This window comes from Pelophylax lessonae, assembly GCF_965119305.1.
Source record: "Pelophylax lessonae genome assembly, chromosome: 1".
NCBI classification, from domain to species: Eukaryota; Metazoa; Chordata; class Amphibia; order Anura; family Ranidae; genus Pelophylax; species Pelophylax lessonae.
The window spans coordinates 376,680,366-376,699,503 of record NC_138768.1 but is presented as its reverse complement, the minus strand read 5'-3'; the positions used below and the strand labels follow the sequence as shown (position 1 = coordinate 376,699,503).

Below are 19,138 nucleotides of genomic sequence, written 5' to 3'. Positions count from 1 at the left end.
ATGCATCTGTTCATTTCATTAACACCAAAAGCAGCTGAAACAGATTAACAACCTTCTCCACAACTTAACTGACCAGATCAATATTCCAGGAGTTTAAATTGACTTGATGCTGTACACTGATAAAATATTAAATACTTAAGCACACACTTTTGCAAGCATTTACATTTTGATTATGGCTTAGAGCTAGTTAAATCCAAAATTCAGTATCTCTGAAAATTAGAATATTGTGAAAAAGTTCAATATTGTAGACTCATGGTGTCACACTAATCCGCTCAAAACACATGTAAAGGTTTCCAGAGCCTTTAAATGGTCTGTCTGGGTAAGTAGGTTACACAATCATGGGGAAGACTGCTGACTTGACAGTGGTCCAGAAAACAGTGGCCGACACCCTCCACAAGGAGGGCAAGTCACAAAAAAGGTCATAGCTTAAAAAGCTGGCTGTTCGCACGTGCTGTAGTCAACTACATTAATGGAAAGTTGAGTGTAAGGGAGAAAGAAAATAAGGTGCACAAGCAACAGGGATGACCGCAGCCTTGTGAAGCAAAGGCCATTCAAGAATTTGGGTGAGATTCACAAGTAGTGGACTACAGCTGGTGTCCGTGCTTCAAGAGCCACCACACAGACATATCCAGGACATGGGCTAAAACTGTCGCATTCCTTTTGTCAAGCCACTCCTGAACCAGAGAAAATGTCAGGAGTCTTACCTGGGCTCAGGAGAAAGGACTTCACTGTTGCTCAGTGGTCCAAAGTCCTCTTTTTGGATGAAAGTACATTTTGCATTTAATTTGAAAAATCAAGGTCCCAGAGTCTGGAGGGAGAGTGAAGAGGCACAGAATCCAAGTTACATGAGGTCCAGTGTGAAGTTTCCACAGTCCGTGAGGATTTGGGGGGCCATGTCATTTGCTGGAGTTTGTGCTTTACGTTTTTTTACTTGTGGACTAAGTGCAAAATGTTTTATAGGGCGGCATGTATTAAAATTTTGGTGCTGCATATAAAAAGGCTTTTGGTTGAGTGTCTTGATAATGGACCCAAGTTTTGCTAGTTGCCGGTTTTCTCAAAGCACTGACTTTTGCACTATTGTCCTCTGAATGGTGCCCCTGCTGAGAAAGTACTTTTAACTCCCAAACAGACAAAAATATTGCAGCAATGGCCACTACAGTGATTTTCCACTTCCACAGGATCTGCCAAATATGCACACTTCTATTGGTCCAAGCTGCACAAAATTCCTTGACCTGCTCTTAACCAGAGAACCTGCTCCTAAATCAGAGCTATTGGGAACCTTTACCTCAAAAAACTGGGGCCCACTGGCTATAGGAAAAAAAAAAAATCAGAATGATACCTCTTGATTTCCCTGTGCTCAGCTACCTGACTGATGCCAGGATCACAGAGACAGCCGAAACGTGGCAAACTTCTGATGGCTGTAGAAATAGCAGGTGGCTTTTCAGCCATCCAAATCAGTTTTAGATTTTACCTGGAGAACCGGGCCAATTGCTTTCACATGCCCCCTTCCCCCTTCAACAGGCACACCCATTTATTAATTCCAATACTCCCATGACGGAAAGCTCATGTGACCACCCTGGAGGAGGACTTAGGAAATGTCACTACTACTTCGTGATTGTCAGGTCTCTTTTGTAGCTTCCCTTCCAAGTGAAAAGCTGCAAGTGCCTCTACCAAAAATGCTGATCGTGAAGCACATGAGCCAAATGCTGGCTACATACCACTTAGCTATAGTCACTGGTTTCACTGGTCAGAGCGAGGTAGTGGAAGGAAGCAGTGACTAGAAAAGTGCAGTAACTTACAGCTATACGTGTAAATTAAAGTGGGTTGTGTCCTAGCACGTTTTATTTTTACATAAGCATACATAACTGAACTTTATCCTTTACACAAAATGGCTGACATGCCCCTATGTGTGATTGTACAAGTTATTAGAGTGCTCTTTAATTGGGGGGTTTTAGATGGAATCCTCGCCTGCCTGCAGTCCATGCAGAAAGTGCCAGTCTGGTTTGCATTCAGATTTCGCAGTATGATGAGTACTTTAGTACACCTAAGGGCTCACTTAGCTGCATGAAAAGGTGAACCTGACAGTCACAAAGGGGTGGTTGATCAGAGGGAGGAATTTACGGTAAGTTTCCAGCTATGAACTGCTATATAGAATCTGGTGACTAAGCACAGCACATCTGTTTTGCTGCAGTCCAAGACTTCACACCTTACCTACTGCCTTGCACACTCCTGTGTACAAGTCCATCTGGTACCCTTTGCTGCACTCACACTTGTAGCCTCCCTTCAGATTGACACATATTTGACTGCAGATGCCTGGATTTTGGCACTCATCAATATCTACAAAAAAAAACAAAACAAAAATGTATTTGCAAGCTGTACATCAGTAGCAGATGTGGGCTGTTAAAGCGTACCTTTTTTCAGTTGGCCAGCATTAAATGGGTGATGTAAAATTGTGCCAACAGGATTATATTGTGTATGTAAACTAAAAATCCACACTTGTATATAAATTTAGATATTTCTCACACAAAGCTGACTGTTATCATTAGGGTCAGTGGTGACTGCCAAATAAAGCCTCTCATGTGTGTGGCATATGCACAGTGGCGGCTGGTGAAGTTTTAAGATGGGGGGGCGCAAGACCCCGCCCTTCTATTTTGGCCCCTCCCATTTCTCAGAAGCCACACCCCTTAGACCCCACCCATTTTGTCCCCTGTATTTTGCTTGCGTGAACCAATTCTCCCAATATATCACATATTAAGGGGTCCATCAGTACTAGTATATCCCATAATAGGGAGCAGGGGCCCTATTATGGGATACACTGACAGAGTGGCACAAACCCCACAGTACAGGCCCCTTGTACAAACCCCACAGTACAGACCCCCTAGCACAGACCACACAGTACATGCCCCCTTTCAATGCAGTGACCAGCGTACATGCCCCCTTTCAATGTAGTGACCAGCGTACATGCCCCCTTTCAATACAGTGACCAGCGTACATGCCCCCTTTCAATGTAGTGACCAGCGTACATGCCCCCTTTTAATGTAGTGACCAGTATACAGGCCCCCTTTAAATGTAGTGACCAGTATACAGGCCCCCTTTCAATGTAGTGACCAGTATACAGGCCCCCTTTCAATGTAGTGACCAGTATACATGCCCCCTTTCAATGTAGTGACCAGTATACAGGCCCCCTTTCAATGTAGTGACCAGCGTACATGCCCCCTTTCAATGTAGTGACCAGCGTACATGCCCCCTTTCAATGCAGTGACCAGCGTACATGCCCCCTTTCAATGCAGTGACCAGCGTACATGCCCCCTTTCAATGTAGTGACCAGCGTACATGCCCCCTTTCAATGCAGTGACCAGCGTACATGCCCCCTTTCAATGCAGTGACCAGCATACATGCCCCCTTTCAATGTAGTGACCAGCGTACATGCCCCCTTTCAATGCAGTGACCAGCGTACATGCCCCCTTTCAATGCAGTGACCAGCGTACATGCCCCCTTTCAATGTAGTGACCAGCGTACATGCCCCCTTTCAATGTAGTGACCAGTATACATGCCCCCTTTCAATGTAGTGACCAGTATACATGCCCCCTTTCAATGCAGTGACCAGCATACATGCCCCCTTTCAATGCAGTGACCAGCATACATGCCCCCTTTCAATGCAGTGACCAGCGTACATGCCCCCTTTCAATGTAGTGACCAGTATACATGCCCCCTTTCAATGTAGTGACCAGTATACATGCCCCCTTTCAATGCAGTGACCAGCATACATGCCCCCTTTCAATGCAGTGACCAGCATACATGCCCCCTTTCAATGCAGTGACCAGCGTACATGCCCCCTTTCAATGCAGTGACCAGCGTACATGCCCCCTTTCAATGCAGTGACCAGCATACATGCCCCCTTTCAATGCAGTGACCAGCATACATGCCCCCTTTCAATGTAGTGACCAGCGTACATGCCCCCTTTCAATGCAGTGACCAGCGTACATGCCCCCTTTCAATGCAGTGACCAGCGTACATGCCCCCTTTCAATGTAGTGACCAGCGTACATGCCCCCTTTCAATGCAGTGACCAGCGTACATGCCCCCTTTCAATGCAGTGACCAGCATACATGCCCCCTTTCAATGCAGTGACCAGCGTACATGCCCCCTTTCAATGCAGTGACCAGCGTACATGCCCCCTTTCAATGCAGTGACCAGCGTACATGCCCCCTTTCAATGTAGTGACCAGCGTACATGCCCCCTTTCAATGTAGTGACCAGTATACATGCCCCCTTTCAATGCAGTGACCAGCATACATGCCCCCTTTCAATGCAGTGACCAGCATACATGCCCCCTTTCAATGTAGTGACCAGCGTACATGCCCCCTTTCAATGCAGTGACCAGCGTACATGCCCCCTTTCAATGCAGTGACCAGCGTACATGCCCCCTTTCAATGCAGTGACCAGTATACAGGCCCCCTTTCAATGCAGTGACCAGCGTACATGCCCCCTTTCAATGTAGTGACCAGTATACAGGCCCCCTTTCAATGTAGTGACCAGCGTACATGCCCCCTTTCAATGTAGTGACCAGTATACAGGCCCCCTTTAAATGTAGTGACCAGCGTACATGCCCCCTTTCAATGTAGTGACCAGTATACAGGCCCCCTTTAAATGTAGTGACCAGCGTACATGCCCCCTTTCAATGCAGTGACCAGCGTACATGCCCCCTTTCAATGTAGTGACCAGTATACAGGCCCCCTTTCAATGTAGTGACCAGCGTACATGTCCCCTTTCAATGTAGTGACCAGCGTACATGTCCCCTTTCAATGTAGTGACCAGCGTACATGCCCCCTTTCAATGTAGTGACCAGTATACAGGCCCCCTTTCAATACAGTGACCAGCGTACATGCCCCCTGCAGAGGTATGGCAGTGGGAGAGATGGGATCAGGCAAAGGGATGGCGGTGGGAGGGATGGTCATGGGATGAGGCAGAGCAGAGGGGGATGGCGGTGGAAAGGCTGGATGGATGGATGGATGGATGGTCATGGCCCATGATGACCATCCATACAGCCTTTCCACCGCCATCCCCCTCTGCTCTGCCTCATCCCATGACCATCCATCCATCCAGCCTTTCCACCGCCATCCCCCTCTGCTCTGCCTCATCCCATGACTCATGGGATGAGGCAGAGCATAGGGGGATGGCGGTGGAAAAGCTGGATGGATGGTCATGGAGGACTGACAGGACAGGAGGACTCACCGGTGGTGATGTCTTCTTCCAGCAGATGACCTCCGGTGGTCTGGTCTCCTCTCCGGTGCCGCCGTCACTCCCGTCCGGTGTCCACCCGACTCCATCGCCCGCGGTCCGGTCCACTGCTGCGAGTGACGTCAGCGGGGTCAGCGTTGGATGTCCTGGATGCTGTGATTGGTCCAGGCTGGAGGCTGGACCAATCACAGCCAGGAATCCACGAAGTGGGGGTTTCCAAGGAATCTGCCTTGCGCCCAGGTTACGCCCCCCACGCCCCCCAGAAGGCAGCCAATCGGCGCCTCTTCTGGGTGGTAACCCCACCCCCCCACCCCCTCCACATCGGCTGGCGGCGGCGGCGGCGAACGCAATTTTTTTTTTTTTTTCAAACTTTATTGCTCGTTTTGCAATCTTTTTTTTTTTTTTTTATCTTTTTTTTTTTTCTTCCTTTTTTCAGGGGGGGCGGCGCCCTAGCGCCCCCTATGCACCGGCCGCCACTGCATATGCATTTGACCTCCCAAAGCTGCATTAACTTGCTTCAAAATGCTTTTGCTTTTAAAGATTCAGAGTACATTTACGGTCACGGCTGAAAGTGTGAATTGGGAGGGAGGAGCTAAATGTGCCACTGTGCTATCAACGGGGGAAAGGAGTGTATCTAGTTTTACTTAGAGCCCATGTCAATGGCATCAGTTCGAGAGTTCAAAATTGATGGTGCATCTGATCTGCAGCTGAGTTCCTGACTTGCTTAAAAAGTTTTACATTCGCATAGATTTCATGTGAATGTAAAGTCTGCCTAAAAGTGTTTAGCAATGGCCTGTGTTAAGATAAGTTAGCATTCCCATACAAGTCAAGGAATACAAAGCCAGCTTGAAGAAGGTCAAAGGCACCTGTGAAGTTTGTAGGATCTCCAAAGGATTTCAAAACAAGCCCATCAATGCAGGCCCCAAGGCAACCATGTTAAAGCAAATACCATGTGCACATACACACTGTCTTAGGTGCATTTCAAGCCAATTCATTCTAGTTAAAAATGCATAGTCTAAACTGCCAGCAGTTGGCAAAATTTCACATACATATAAAACATTTTGCAATATTAAAACTAAACCAGATCTATGATTGATGGCTAGGCCAAAAGCAGGCCCAACCCATTTGCTAATATACTTTTAAGACATTAAAAATGTACACAAAAACCACAGACTTACCACCACATGTCTTTCGGTCAATCAGTTCAAAGCCAGCTGGACACTCACATTCATACCCAATAATCAGATCTCGGCAGTGGTGAGAGCAACCACCATTATTGATGTAACATTCATTTACACCTAAAAGGAAAGAGACAAGACCTTTGAGAATCATTTTCCCTCTGAGAATTTAGCCGCAAGATCAACTTAAACCCAACAAACTGCATATTAGTTGCCAATTGTTGCTAATCCACAGGCCTTTCCATAACTAGAAGTGGCAAAAGACAGCAAGTCTAAAATGAGAACTACAGGATGGAAAATTAAGCATTAGCAGAGATACACTTCTAGTATGTCCCCCAATCCACAGTGAATTCTGTCCAAAAATCTAGCTAGGGTGTCGGAATTCACCCAAAAATCCATGGCCAACCATTAGTAAGGACTGCAGTGGAGGCTACAAATGCTACATGTCACTTCCCACACCTTATTACAGTAAGGACTGCAGTGGAGGCTACAAATGCTACATGTCACTTCCCACACACTTGAATATTTCTGCCAGAATACAAGCTACTTACCGCAGTCCTTTGCGGGTTCATCGCTGCCATCTTTGCAATCAAACTCCTGGTTGCAAACCTTGTTTAAACTGATGCACTCGCCAGATCTGCACTTGAATTTACCAGTTCCTGAACACTGAATGACTGAAGTCAGCCATTATAGGGGAAATGAGGAAGAACCATCAGACAGGCACTTACTTTTTCTGCACAGACATACACCGGAAAGAAAGCCACAATATTATGTGCCCACCATTTTTACAGCGGATTTCATCAGTGCCATCAAGGCAGTCTCTCACACCATCACATTGTCGAGTGCCATGTATACAGTTCCCATCTTCACATTTAAATTGGTCAGGCTGACATGTACGAGGTGCTGGGGGGGGGGGGGAGAAAGAAAATATATAAATATATAATACTAAACACCACACATTTCTAGAAAATACAAGTCTAAGTTCAGATATTTTTATAGCTGGCATTCATCGTTTTGCCTCACAATAGCAAGTCTTCAGCATGTGGCTGTGCACACTGATTTTTGTCTACTTCTCTTTTCTATAGCAGGCCAAATTATCCTTTTCATTTCTAAAAGTGTTAAACCCAGCCTAAATATTGGCCAGTTTAACAGAAACCAGCCAGTGTGTACAGCAGCTTGTCCAACTTGTCAAATGGGCATGCTGTAAAAACAGCTGCCTATTGGCCTCATCCAATCAGAGCTCTTAGCCAAAGGCTGCGAGTGCTGACCAGTGCGCTCTGATGGGGAGTGACCATCAGAACACAACAGCTTAGAAGAAGATCACTGTTTAACATTGCATTTTTAGTACAGCAAGCTCAGTTTTCCTTCAGTCCACCGATAAAAAGGGCGCCTTTGGCGGTTTTAGAAAACCCATAATGCTACAAAGCGCTGCAGAAGCAGTATGCCTTCATAATGCCTAGACTGGTGCAGAAAGGAGAAGGGTTTCTTCCAAGTCATTCATGTCTAAAAACAATCCCTTGAAACTCTGGACATGAATGCCCTTTCAAACTGGGGATTTATGTACTAAGGATGCAGTATATAAATATCTGCAGCAAAAAGGATTTTATCACTACATGTCCCATGCTCAAATTTGTATTAGAAGAACAGGGAATGCAAATTGTGAAGATGTACATACCAAGTTTTACAAAACAGTTTTATGGACACAATTTTGAACAACTTTGATATCAGTTGAGCCAGGTAGATCAAGACACCACCTCAGGCTGATGGCAAATAAAGGGTGGCACCTCTAACATTCACAGCACCACAAAATGAAAGTCACAATTACAAGGTCAAAAAGAACTACAGTGTACTACAAGAACTCAAATTCCTTCTGGATTTTTTCAGACGATTACTTTACACAGACTGCTAGCTACAAAATGCAGGTTAAGGGATTAATGTGTGCAGACCATCTGATCGTACTAGTTAAAAAAAAAAAAAAAAAAAACCTCAAGCTATCGTACACCGATCCTATACTGAGGAAATACAAGATAATGGACTTACGGCAGTTCATTTCATCACTCTTATCTTTGCAGTCCGCATCACCATCACACCGCCACTTCCTATGTATGCATTCTCCAGAGCCACAAGGAATCTCACTGGGGGAACACCTCTGGGGAGTAACTGGCTGGCGGCCACACTGTTCCAGAGACTCATCTGAGTGGTCGGCACAGTCTGCATCATCATCACATACCCAGTTCAGCGGTATGCAGGAAGAATTCTTGCATTGAAACTCATGAGCGCCACATGTTGGAGGAGTGCAGTTTTCTTCATCACTTCCATCACTACAGTCTTTGTGTCCATTACAGTAAAAGCTAATTGAAATACAGAGACCACTGGAGCAAGTGAACTCAGCTGGACTACAGGTCACATTCTCTGCAAGAGAAGGCAGAGCCGTTAAGAACCATACTGCAGGCATTGCAAATTTTTTTTTTTTTTTTTTTTTTTTTAAGATGCCAAAGTTATCCAGCCACGCTCTTTACAGTAAAACCATGGATTGCAAGAATAATTTGTTCCGGAAACATGCTTGTAATCCAAAGCACTTGTGAAGCAAAGCAAATTTCCCCATAATTCTGGAAACTCCGATTCTACAAACATTTATTCATAAGTCTCAGCTTATAGTCCATATAAAAAGATTAGAGCAATGTGAAGTTGTCCAACCATAAAATGTCCATCCACAAATGGCCGCCTTCACAAGGCGATTAGAAGCAAAATCCAGTAGGAGCTACAGAGTATAAAAAAGAGGCGCCCAAGTGTAGCAACATTGTTACATTTAAGATACAACATTTAGCAACTCACATGGTTGATGATTAAAACCGGCACATCCAAGTATGCAGGCATCCATGCTTACATGTCCCCACATAGACAGTCCTCTGCACTGTCGGCTTTCACTGCCTTCAGTCTGCAGCTGTGACCGAGAAGACTACCCGACAGATCGATTTGAAAGAGGCTTGAAGCGCAGTGTGGAAGGGACAACATAGATGGCAGTCGACAGCTTTACCCCAAATGCCTGCATACTTAAGATATGCTTGTTTTAATCAACCATGTGATAAACGTACCTACATTAAAATAACCATATTGCTACACTTAAGAGGCACCTCTCATACTCTGTTGTGACACGCTACTTTTATATCAAGACAGCTTGTTTAGCACAAAAAAAAAAAAAGCAGCTCCTCATCTTCCCGACTCATAGGGCTGTCCCAAATCAGTATAATCATGAGGGGTGGGAAACCACGCAGAAACAAAAAACGTAAGTCCCCAATGGCTAATCTTAGCCAATTAGAGCTCACCCAGAAAAATTCACCCTCAGAAACTAAAAACAGTTATCTTTTAAAACTGCAGCCTGCAAAACCTTGGCGACCATAACTGTTTTAGAATCCGAAGACCCTGCTGATAGAGGTGAAGGCGGAGGGTGTTTATGGCTGGCAGCACCAGAACACTTACATCAGGCATTGCAAAAAAAAAAAAAAGCAATTTCAGGCAGAGACTGAACCGGAGAGTCCCACTGTCGCTTCCAGGGGGTCCGGAGAGTCCCGCAGTCGCTTCCAGGGGGTCTGCAGGTGAATTTTTAACCTTCGACTCCCATTACACAAAAAAAAAAAAAAAAAAAAAAACAATTTAGCAATGTCCCTTTTAGACCGCAAACAACAGTCCCAGAGCTATTACTGCAGATTCACAATCCTGATTATGTAATAGAGCAGAAGAGGAAAAAACCTACAGGGAAACCCAGGAATGTCACCAGACCACAGAGAAGCATCCAGCCTGATCAGTGTAAAAACAAAATAACACTGTCTGCACAGGAAGAGGAAGAAGCTCTGCTGCTATCATAAGCCAGTCCATGCCACAGAGGTCAAGAAAATGGCCACTCATACATTCTCAAATGGGGGCCCATACCCGTCAAGGGTGTTTGGGGGGACAATTTTACTCACAGTACCAGGAGGGCACCACTCCAAAATAGATCACCTCCCACCCAGGAAGGGGGTGCTGTCAGTCAAGGGGGAGCTGCAACTTGGGGTGTTCCAGGTCGATGCGTGCCAGTGAGACTGTCCACTCACAGGCTCGGCCCCATCTATTGGGGCACTTTTGTGGCGAGGCCTAGTTCTGGACTGTAACCTGCTTGTGCTCACAGGCCAGGAGACCTTAAGGATCTAGATTATCCAGTGCAAAACCGCAGCCAACTTGCTTGTAGTGCCTCTGGATCTTGGTCCTTAGGGACAAAGAAAAAACCCACAAACTTTGCCTGTTACAGCTAAAGACCGAAGTCCCAGCAGGGAGCTAGATCCTATTCCTAATACTAGGCAAAACAAAAAAAAACTTATTTGATAGAGTCTGAGGGGTTATGCGTGCAGGGACAGCCCCCATAGACGTGGTTACGTTTTTTTCTTGCCTAGTACCCATTCCTAGAAGGAGGAGCATAACCCTATGAGTCATGAATATAAAAGGAGCTGCAATGAACGATCGAGAAAAAAAAAAAAAAAAAACCTTCATACAAAAAGTATGCGAATAGATTTTTTTTTTTTTTAGAACGCGGTTAAGTGTCCAAATGTTAACCCCAGCTGGTCTCCATCCCCCCCAGAGACCCTTCCACATTCATATTGTTGCCAAGTCAGCTGAGGAGCTTTAAGTTTTTTTTGCTTTTTTTTTTTTTTTTTAAATTGTCAGCAAAATAATTTTCCACTTCACTGCCATGCTTTGACCCTGCTGGCTATGCAGACAGCTGAATAAATGATGCCCAGTTTAAAATGCTCATTTGCAGCCTGTTAAACATTTCTGCTAGCTACACAGCCCTACAATGCTACTGAGTGCAACCTGGATTAATGACAAGTCTAAGTGCTTGTGTTGATAACATAGGACTATAAGTAACAGTTCAGACATGTCTACAATAAAACCCAGCAGGGTTCCATCTACAACCCAAACGTAGAAAACTCCCACACCAAAGTCCTGCACTTACGGCAGTTCGCTTCATCCTCTGCACGGTCACAGTCACTTTCACCGTCACACAGCCAAAAAAGGGGGATGCATTGTGTAGAACCAGGTCCACAATTTACTTCGGTCTCCCTGCAGGTTCTCTGGTCTGCAGAGACATCAAATTTTGAAAGGTTTAAAATGAGGGGGAGGGGGGGGGAAATGGAGATTTGCTTAACAATTCACATCTAAAATCTAGCCCCCCCCCCCCCCCAAACATGATTTTCTAAAATCAGAGGCTCTAGAAAACAAAAAAAAAAAAAAGTGCTTGTTGCAAAATTTTTTTAGATCGCACAATATTTGTGCGGCTTTTAAAAAACAAATGCTCAGGTAAACAAACTTCGCACACACAGTTTTGTGAAAGAAGAGAAAAGAAAAAAAAATAAATGTTCCACCAAGTAAATGGATACTAAAAACAAGTCAAGATTCAAAAATTGCTCATGCATTTGAAATGGCAACACTATGGTACCAAATTAGGTTATCAGTTTAGAGTTAAATGTGAGCTCTGCATGCCAGACCTACAGTATTTCTAGCACTATATTTTATAGAACACCCCCCCCCCCCCCCCCACTTTAAACTCATCACATTTTGTTGATTTACATGATTTACAGCCTGAAATGAAGACAGTTTTATCCAGCTGGATTTACTCCCCTCCTAAAAATAACTTGTAAACTCAATCAGGTGTAGCTAATCACCTTCTTAAATGGCTCAAAGTGGGTTGACTTACTGATTAGCTGTGGTCATTTTGATTAGCCCAGTAAGAGCTTTCCTGGAGCATTTTAGCCCCTGGTAGTGCAAATGAACAAAAAAAAAAAAAAAAATCAACTATGGGTGGAAAGGCACTGTCAAACGATCTCTAGGATAAAAGTTGGATGGGCACAAGTCAGGAGATCGATAAAAAATATTTCAAAGGCTTTATCAATGTCTAGAAGCACAGTGAAGTCTAAGTGGAAAGTATTTGGTACAACAGACCCTCCTTGGATCAGGACGTCAGGAGAAAGCTGGTCAGAGAGGCTACCAAGAGGCCTACAGCAACTCTGAAGCAGCTGCAGGAATTTAGGACAGTGGTCATTTGGGCACGCAAGATCACATTCTCAAAAAGAAGAAGAGGAAGGCCACATGCTGTAACAAATGAGCTTTGCCAAAAATGCACCTTGAGGCCACCACATTGAGGAAAACCTGCTGTCCTCTGCCAGAAAGTCGCCAAAGGGAAGGTTTACTTTCCAACATAATGACAAAGCACAGCAAAAAAGTACTCCAGTGGTTGAAGGGGGAAAAAAAGGTGAATGCCCTTGCATAGCCTAGTCAGAGCCCAGACTTAAACCCCATTAAAGAAATCTGTGGAATGACTTTAGAAAAGCTGTCCCCCATCAAAGGTTACTGAACTTGATCAGTTCTGCAAAGAAAAGCGGGCAAAAATTGCAAAGCCTAGGTGGTGCAAAGTTAGTAGAGACATATCCCAACAGACTAAAGGCTGTAATAAGCAAAAAGTGGTTCAACAAAATGACAAAAGTGGGGTGCCCCTTTGCTCCGTGATCCAGTTTTTGAATTTCTGACATTGTGTTACATCTTTCTGCAGCACAACAAGATTGCACTCCGCATGCTATTTTTTTATTTTTATACTCCAACTTTAATGCAACTTATCACCACCACAAGGGGTAAATACCTTGATATGCTTTGGGCAGTTACAGACCCTCTTTATGGACCCTTGATCCCTACTCTGCAAGGCAGCCAATTAAACAGATTAAAACAGTAATGGCCAGGGGAACAGCACAAAAACCAAAGTAATGAAATTGTCAGATCGGTACAAAATATTCCTCCCATCTGCTCTGGGCAGCCAACCTGACTGTTTGCAGTGGTCTCTGGCTCCAATGGAATGGGAGTCGAGAGGGGAAAAAAAAAAAAAAAGCTGTATGATCACCCTTGCAGAGAAGCCATTCACTGCCTCCAAAAAATACCAGGATCATGGCTTTGTATAATTGCTTCTCATTCAGGACATACAGGTGAACAGGAATGGGTTAAGAACAGAGTCTGCCAGTGTCCAATAAGCAGTAGTAGAACCAAATTGCCTCAAACAAAAGCTGCAGTCACACCCGCCACTTCCAAGAAATGGACTAAAAAGGGAAAAAAAAAATAAACTAACCTAGAGGACTTGGAAGGAAGATAGACTAAGGAGGAAACACGCATGTTTAATTGGATTATCAGAAAAGGATATGAAACATGTGGAACTTTCTGGCATAATGGCTGCTGAAGGCGTTTAGGAAGGAAGAACTGTCCCCCTTTTTTGCTATAGGCAGAGCTCAAAAGAATCCCAATGAGAACCCCCTACCACAGAAGGGCCACCAAGGCCAGTGATCATTAAATTTCTCCTCAAGGATAGAGAAAATACTAAGAAAAGCCAGCGAATTGAAGGAAATTAGGTTTAATGGGGTTAAAATCTCGCTCTTCCCAGATTTTTCTGCCAAAGTGCAGAGAAGGGCAAGATTGATAGAGGAGATTGTGGCAGTTTACAATAAGCAATGCTGCATCTAGAGTGTAGCAGAGAAAGGAATGGTTTAGTTTTTAAATAAAAAAAAAAAAAATACATACACACCTGCTGCAGCTTGGTTGGAAAAGAACGGCCAGATTGTATAAATTGAGATAAAAAAGGAGCATAGGATTGGAGTTGTTTCAAGACTAAGGTTAGTTTTTTTTTTTTTAAACACTGGCATAAGATATTTTTGTAGAAGAATTTGGCACTTTTTCTCCCTTCATCGAAAGCCTAGACGCATCTAGGATAGGAATAAAATTGAGTGAACCAGGCACGTTGGAACATCACAGAATCCGGTTTAGAAAGTTAAAGAGTAGTCACTATAAAAAAAAGGGAAGAGGTAAAGGGCATCCATTTTTCCTTTTTTTGCTCTTAGTATTCAAAATAAACTTAAATTGGATCTGGTTGTGTGTATATTGGGGTATATGGAGCAGGAAGGAGGATATGGGATCAAGCAAACAAGGTTTTTAAATGCTTATACCAAGGCAGAAAAGTAATACAGGGAAATGGATAATCTGAACCACCACATATTTTGATTCGGTTAGTTAAGAAAAGTGAATATAATTAGATAAAATAAAATAAAAAAGTAAACCCAAAAAAAGGGTTTGAAAGAACATGGAAAGCATAGATCGAAACTCCTGACCCGGTATCTAGGGTAGTAGATATGTAAACAAACATCTAGTTAAATAGTACCATTTTAATGTTTTGGGGAGGAGGAAGGGAGGGGTGTTTAAGAAATTGTATAATTGCTTTATATTGATCTGTAACTTATTTGAAGGAAAATAAAGATAAGTGCTCAACAGGGAAAGGAGGAACCTGACCCTTGATGCAATAGGCCTGAAACACCGGCTGTCTGATCCATCTGGAAAATTGTCGTAGAAGCAGACAACCCTTTGTGAGGGCCGTCCGTGAGCAGAAAGTATTACTTCCTAAAAGACTCTGTAGCTGCGAGTTACACCAACTGCTAACACCCCAACTGTCTGGACCACATCCAAGGCATGCAAGGTAATTTCCGTTGGATGTTTAGCCTGGGACACAGGGAATGCAGCACAATGTATTCATTCAAATGAAAGTCAGAGACCACCTTAGGAAAGAATGACAGGGACAAAGCACCACCTTATCCTTGTGAATCACCAATGAGGACAGGATATCTCTGCCAGTTCCAACACCCTGCGTGCAGAGGTGATAGCCACCAATTAAGGCCACCTTCAAGGTCAGCCCAAGCAGGGAAACCTCCCGAATATTTTCAAAGGCAGGATTCTTTAGAGCTGAAAGCACCACATTAAGATCCCGGGGGGGGGGGGGGGCAACAGAACCCCCGCTGAAGGAACCAAAGCATCGCCTGCCCCCCCCCCCCCCAAAGAAAAGGTACACACCAGGGAGTGCAAGGCCAAAGGTCGGTGGAAAAAGCCTACCAAAGCCGATACCTGTCCCTTGATGGATTCAAGGCCAATTTCTGTTCAACTTCCCGTTAAATGTTGGTCAAGATCTGATCCACCGAGAAGGAATGAGGATGAACCCCAAGAGACTCACCACACAATGTACAACTTCCATGTACGAATATCTTCTTAGATATAGATTTCCTAGCTTTCAACAGCATAGGAATCACTGACTCGACAAACCTCCATCCTTCAGCACCTGGCGTTCAGCCAAGACGGCAAAGACAGCGACTAAAGCAGGATTGCAGATTGGTCCTTGGGACAGGAGATCCTCCTTGTGAGGAATCCCCCAAGGTCAGTTTGGACGGAATCCCTTCTGCTTTGATCCTGCACAGTCGTGGCAGAAATTTGAGAGGGCTGGAACGAATCGGGTCAGCCCACCTTAGAATGTCAGCTACTTACCGAGCCACCAGGACACTACTCGTGCCCCCATGGTGATGGACATACCACAGCTGTGGCATTGGTCAAATGAATTTGTACTGGACACCCCTGAAGACGAATTGTCCAATGAGCCAGACAAAAGGCTGATCGTTAGAGTTCAAGAACATTGGCAGTCAAGACTGCCGATTAGAGTCCAGACCCCCTGAGCACATCTGTGCTCAGGGCGCCTCCCCACCCAGACAGGCTGGCATCCGCGGTGAAAACAGTCCAGTACAGGGGAGAAAGTATTTTCCCTGTCGAAGTGCCAGATAACAAAGTCACCTCTAGAGACCATGGATCATTGTCCCATTTCACCAGAATCTTTAGCAGAGATCTTGAGTGAAACTGTGCAAGCAGACCGCCTCTAGGGTGGATACCATCAGGCAAGCCCAGAGGGATTACAGTCTGCTAAACAGAAGCAGAATTGCCTCCTGCAATGTCTGGACTCGGCCTCAGCAAAAAGGTTTCTTCCTCTGGAAAAAAAAAACTCCAGAGTCAGACCCAGATAGTCCAGTTTTTATGGACCGAACCAAAGCAGACCCCTGAAGGTTTAGAATCCAACCGAACTCCCTCAGAGTTCCCAGCGCAATCTCCACTTGTCCCATCAGCAGTCAGACTTTGCTCAGAAGATAGTCCAGGTTCCCCAGTACCGCGATTTCCCGCTGACTCAAACAATGCCAACACAAAAATCAGAGAAGCGGAGGCGAGCCCAAAGGTCCACACCACAAACAGATAATGCTCCTCGCCCATGGAAAAATGGAGGAAGGGTTGGTGACCGGCATATTAGAATGTGCAGGTAGGCCTCCACAATGTCGATAGCCAGAAGACATCCCCCGACATAGGGATGCTACTTCTGTGTGAATGTACACGTGGAACTTCTCTGTACTCGCACCAGCTGTTTAGCACCTTGAGGTCCAGAATTGGACATACTTTGCCTTCCTGGGAACTGTAAAAGGTTTGAGTAAAACCTCTAAAAAACGTCCAAAAATCTGAACAATCACCCCTTGAAGGAACAAGTCTTGAACTACCCCAAGTAGACCTGTTCGTGATCTGGGGAGTGCAGGCTGGAAGGGAAGAACCTTTCTGGAGGATAAGACCGAAATTGATCACGTAGCCTGACCGAATAACTTTATGGACCCACTTGTCCTATACCAGGAGTTCCATGGATCTGGAAATCTGTGAAGACACGCCCCCCCCCCCCCCCCACATATGGGTGAGGGTGCCCCTTCATGCAGAGGCAGCCTTGTCTGCAGGTCTGGAAGAGCCCGCTTGTGGCTTGCCAGACCAGGTCCTCTTGGAACCTCAGGTAGAGGCCCTGACTTTGATAACTTGTCTTGAGATCCTGAAGGACGAAAAATATATAAATCAATAAGAGCCGAGGAGAATGATCCACTTTTAAAACTGTCCACCTTTAAAACAGTTAATCCTTAAGGACACCACAAGCAGAAGTGCTTCTGAACCACTGCATTTTGGACAACCCCACTGTTTCGTGACAATGTTATCAATGTAAGCGGAAAAGGGAACCCCCTTGTCGCTTTGGAGGGCTTGTGGGTGCCAAAAGGGACTGGCACCTCTCGACGCAGCATTAGCTGCAACCTCCATTTTTAAAGTGTCATGCACTGACAATGCATTCACCAGCGCCTTTTCATGCGTGGCTAAAGAGCAGAGGAATCATCCTCATTATCTGAGCACTAAGGTGCATGGACGCAGAACCAGTAGGGTCGCTTTATACTAAGCTCACCCAGAAAACAATCAGGGGAGGCCGCCAACTGCAATCCCGCAAAGAGGGCTTGCCCTCAGAGCCTTCCATAGAGGTCATATAGAAAATCGCCCGTGGGCAGGGTACCCTGATGGTCCCGCAGCACTAAAAAAGGGGCAGGTGCCTCATACAATGATGGCAGCAAGGCTGTAAAAAAAATTAAGCGCCCCCACAGCGCCACCCCTTCCAAGGGAGGCACCAAGCTGACCACATGGCCTAGCAGGCCGAAGCCTAAATTTTTGTGGAGGTTCAGCCACAAGTGCACGGATCCCAGCCCAGCGGATGGCCAAAGGAAGGGGGTTTCAGCTAAATGTACTGGAATCTCTTCCAACTCGACTCTGCGTAGCAGGCGAGATAAAAGTTTCAGCAGAGGAAACGCATAAATTAGCCCGTACTGGCTCCTGGGAGCCACCAGGGCATCTACTGTGTCGGCCAGAGGATCTCTGGACCAAGCCACAAACTTTGAAACTTTCCTGTTTTGTCTGGAGGCGAACAGGTCCACATCCGGGGTCCCCCACCGGAGACACAGCTGGTGTAACACCTGTGGATGCAGAGTTTGACTCAGGTAGTCCGCCTGCCAATTGTCTACAGCGAATAGGGCTGGGACATAGTCTTCTGCCCAGCGCAGGATCTTGGCTACCTCCAGAGCACTCCTGGTACCCCCTTGATTGACATATGCCACGGCCGTGACATTGTCGGACTGACTTGGACAGAACACCCTTTGAGCTAGTCTCTCCCTGTGGAACAGGCTCACTTTGATTTATCTCAGTTCCAGAATGTTGGTTGGGAGCTTGGACTCTAACGTCCAGGTCCCTTGAACATTCAGGGTGCCCAGCACTCCCCCACAACCGGTCAGACAGGCATCGGTCGTCACCACCATCCAGACTACTGGAAGGAAGTATTTCCCGTGGAGAAGATTCGGAGAGCTGAGCTACTAATCCAGGGAGTCCTTGGATATCCGACTCAAACTGAAATCAGACTTCACAGACAAACTTGGGGAATCCATGTTAGACATATGGCCAAACAGTAGGATTGCACAGTAAAAATGTAGATAGCAGACAGGGAAAAAAAAAAAACGGGGAACCCCAGGACCAGCAACGCAAGGGGTTAACAGAAGCTTCTCTTTAAAACAGGAGCAATGGCCTAAGAGGGAGCAATCCGTGCCCAATCGCCAAATAACGCCCGAGGCCAAGTGAGGTTACAAAGGCACCACAGGTCCCAGCAAGTCCGCCGCTACCGGCATGCACTGTGGGGGATAATCCCAAGCCCCTTAAAGTCCTGAAACCCCTCTGAAGATGAAAAGATGAAGGCCAGGGTAATTAAACTCCTCTAGAGTAGTTTCCACATTGAGAACACAGCAAGGTCCATCAGCAGCATGGAGAAGAGAAGGTAGAAGGAAACTCCCCCGCCCACAAGCTCCTGTGCTATTTTGTCTCCGGCCACCGGCATTACAGTGATAGGGATAGGGATACCCAGGCAGGCTGCTGAGGCCCGTTAAGGCTGCATGACAAAATGGCGGCTTCGCACCAATGAGCACGTGACTTCGGTCCTAGTGAGTCATACCCTAGTAAC

At 45.6% G+C, this 19,138-nt stretch overlaps 1 protein-coding gene across 2 annotated transcripts in view; it reads right to left on the bottom strand.

Annotated features, from left to right (window-relative positions):
- Positions 1–19,138, bottom strand: part of VLDLR (very low density lipoprotein receptor) — an 84,000-nt gene that overhangs the window by 35,150 nt on the left and 29,712 nt on the right. For both annotated transcript variants that reach the window (XM_082257651.1, XM_082257650.1), the window contains exons 4-9: positions 11,405–11,527; positions 8,458–8,829; positions 7,198–7,320; positions 6,969–7,091; positions 6,418–6,537; positions 2,212–2,337 (exon numbers count right to left, since the gene is read on the bottom strand). In XM_082257651.1, coding sequence (XP_082113777.1) covers positions 2,212–2,337; positions 6,418–6,537; positions 6,969–7,091; positions 7,198–7,320; positions 8,458–8,829; positions 11,405–11,527 — 987 coding nt within the window. The remainder of the gene's footprint in view (positions 1–2,211; positions 2,338–6,417; positions 6,538–6,968; positions 7,092–7,197; positions 7,321–8,457; positions 8,830–11,404; positions 11,528–19,138) is intronic.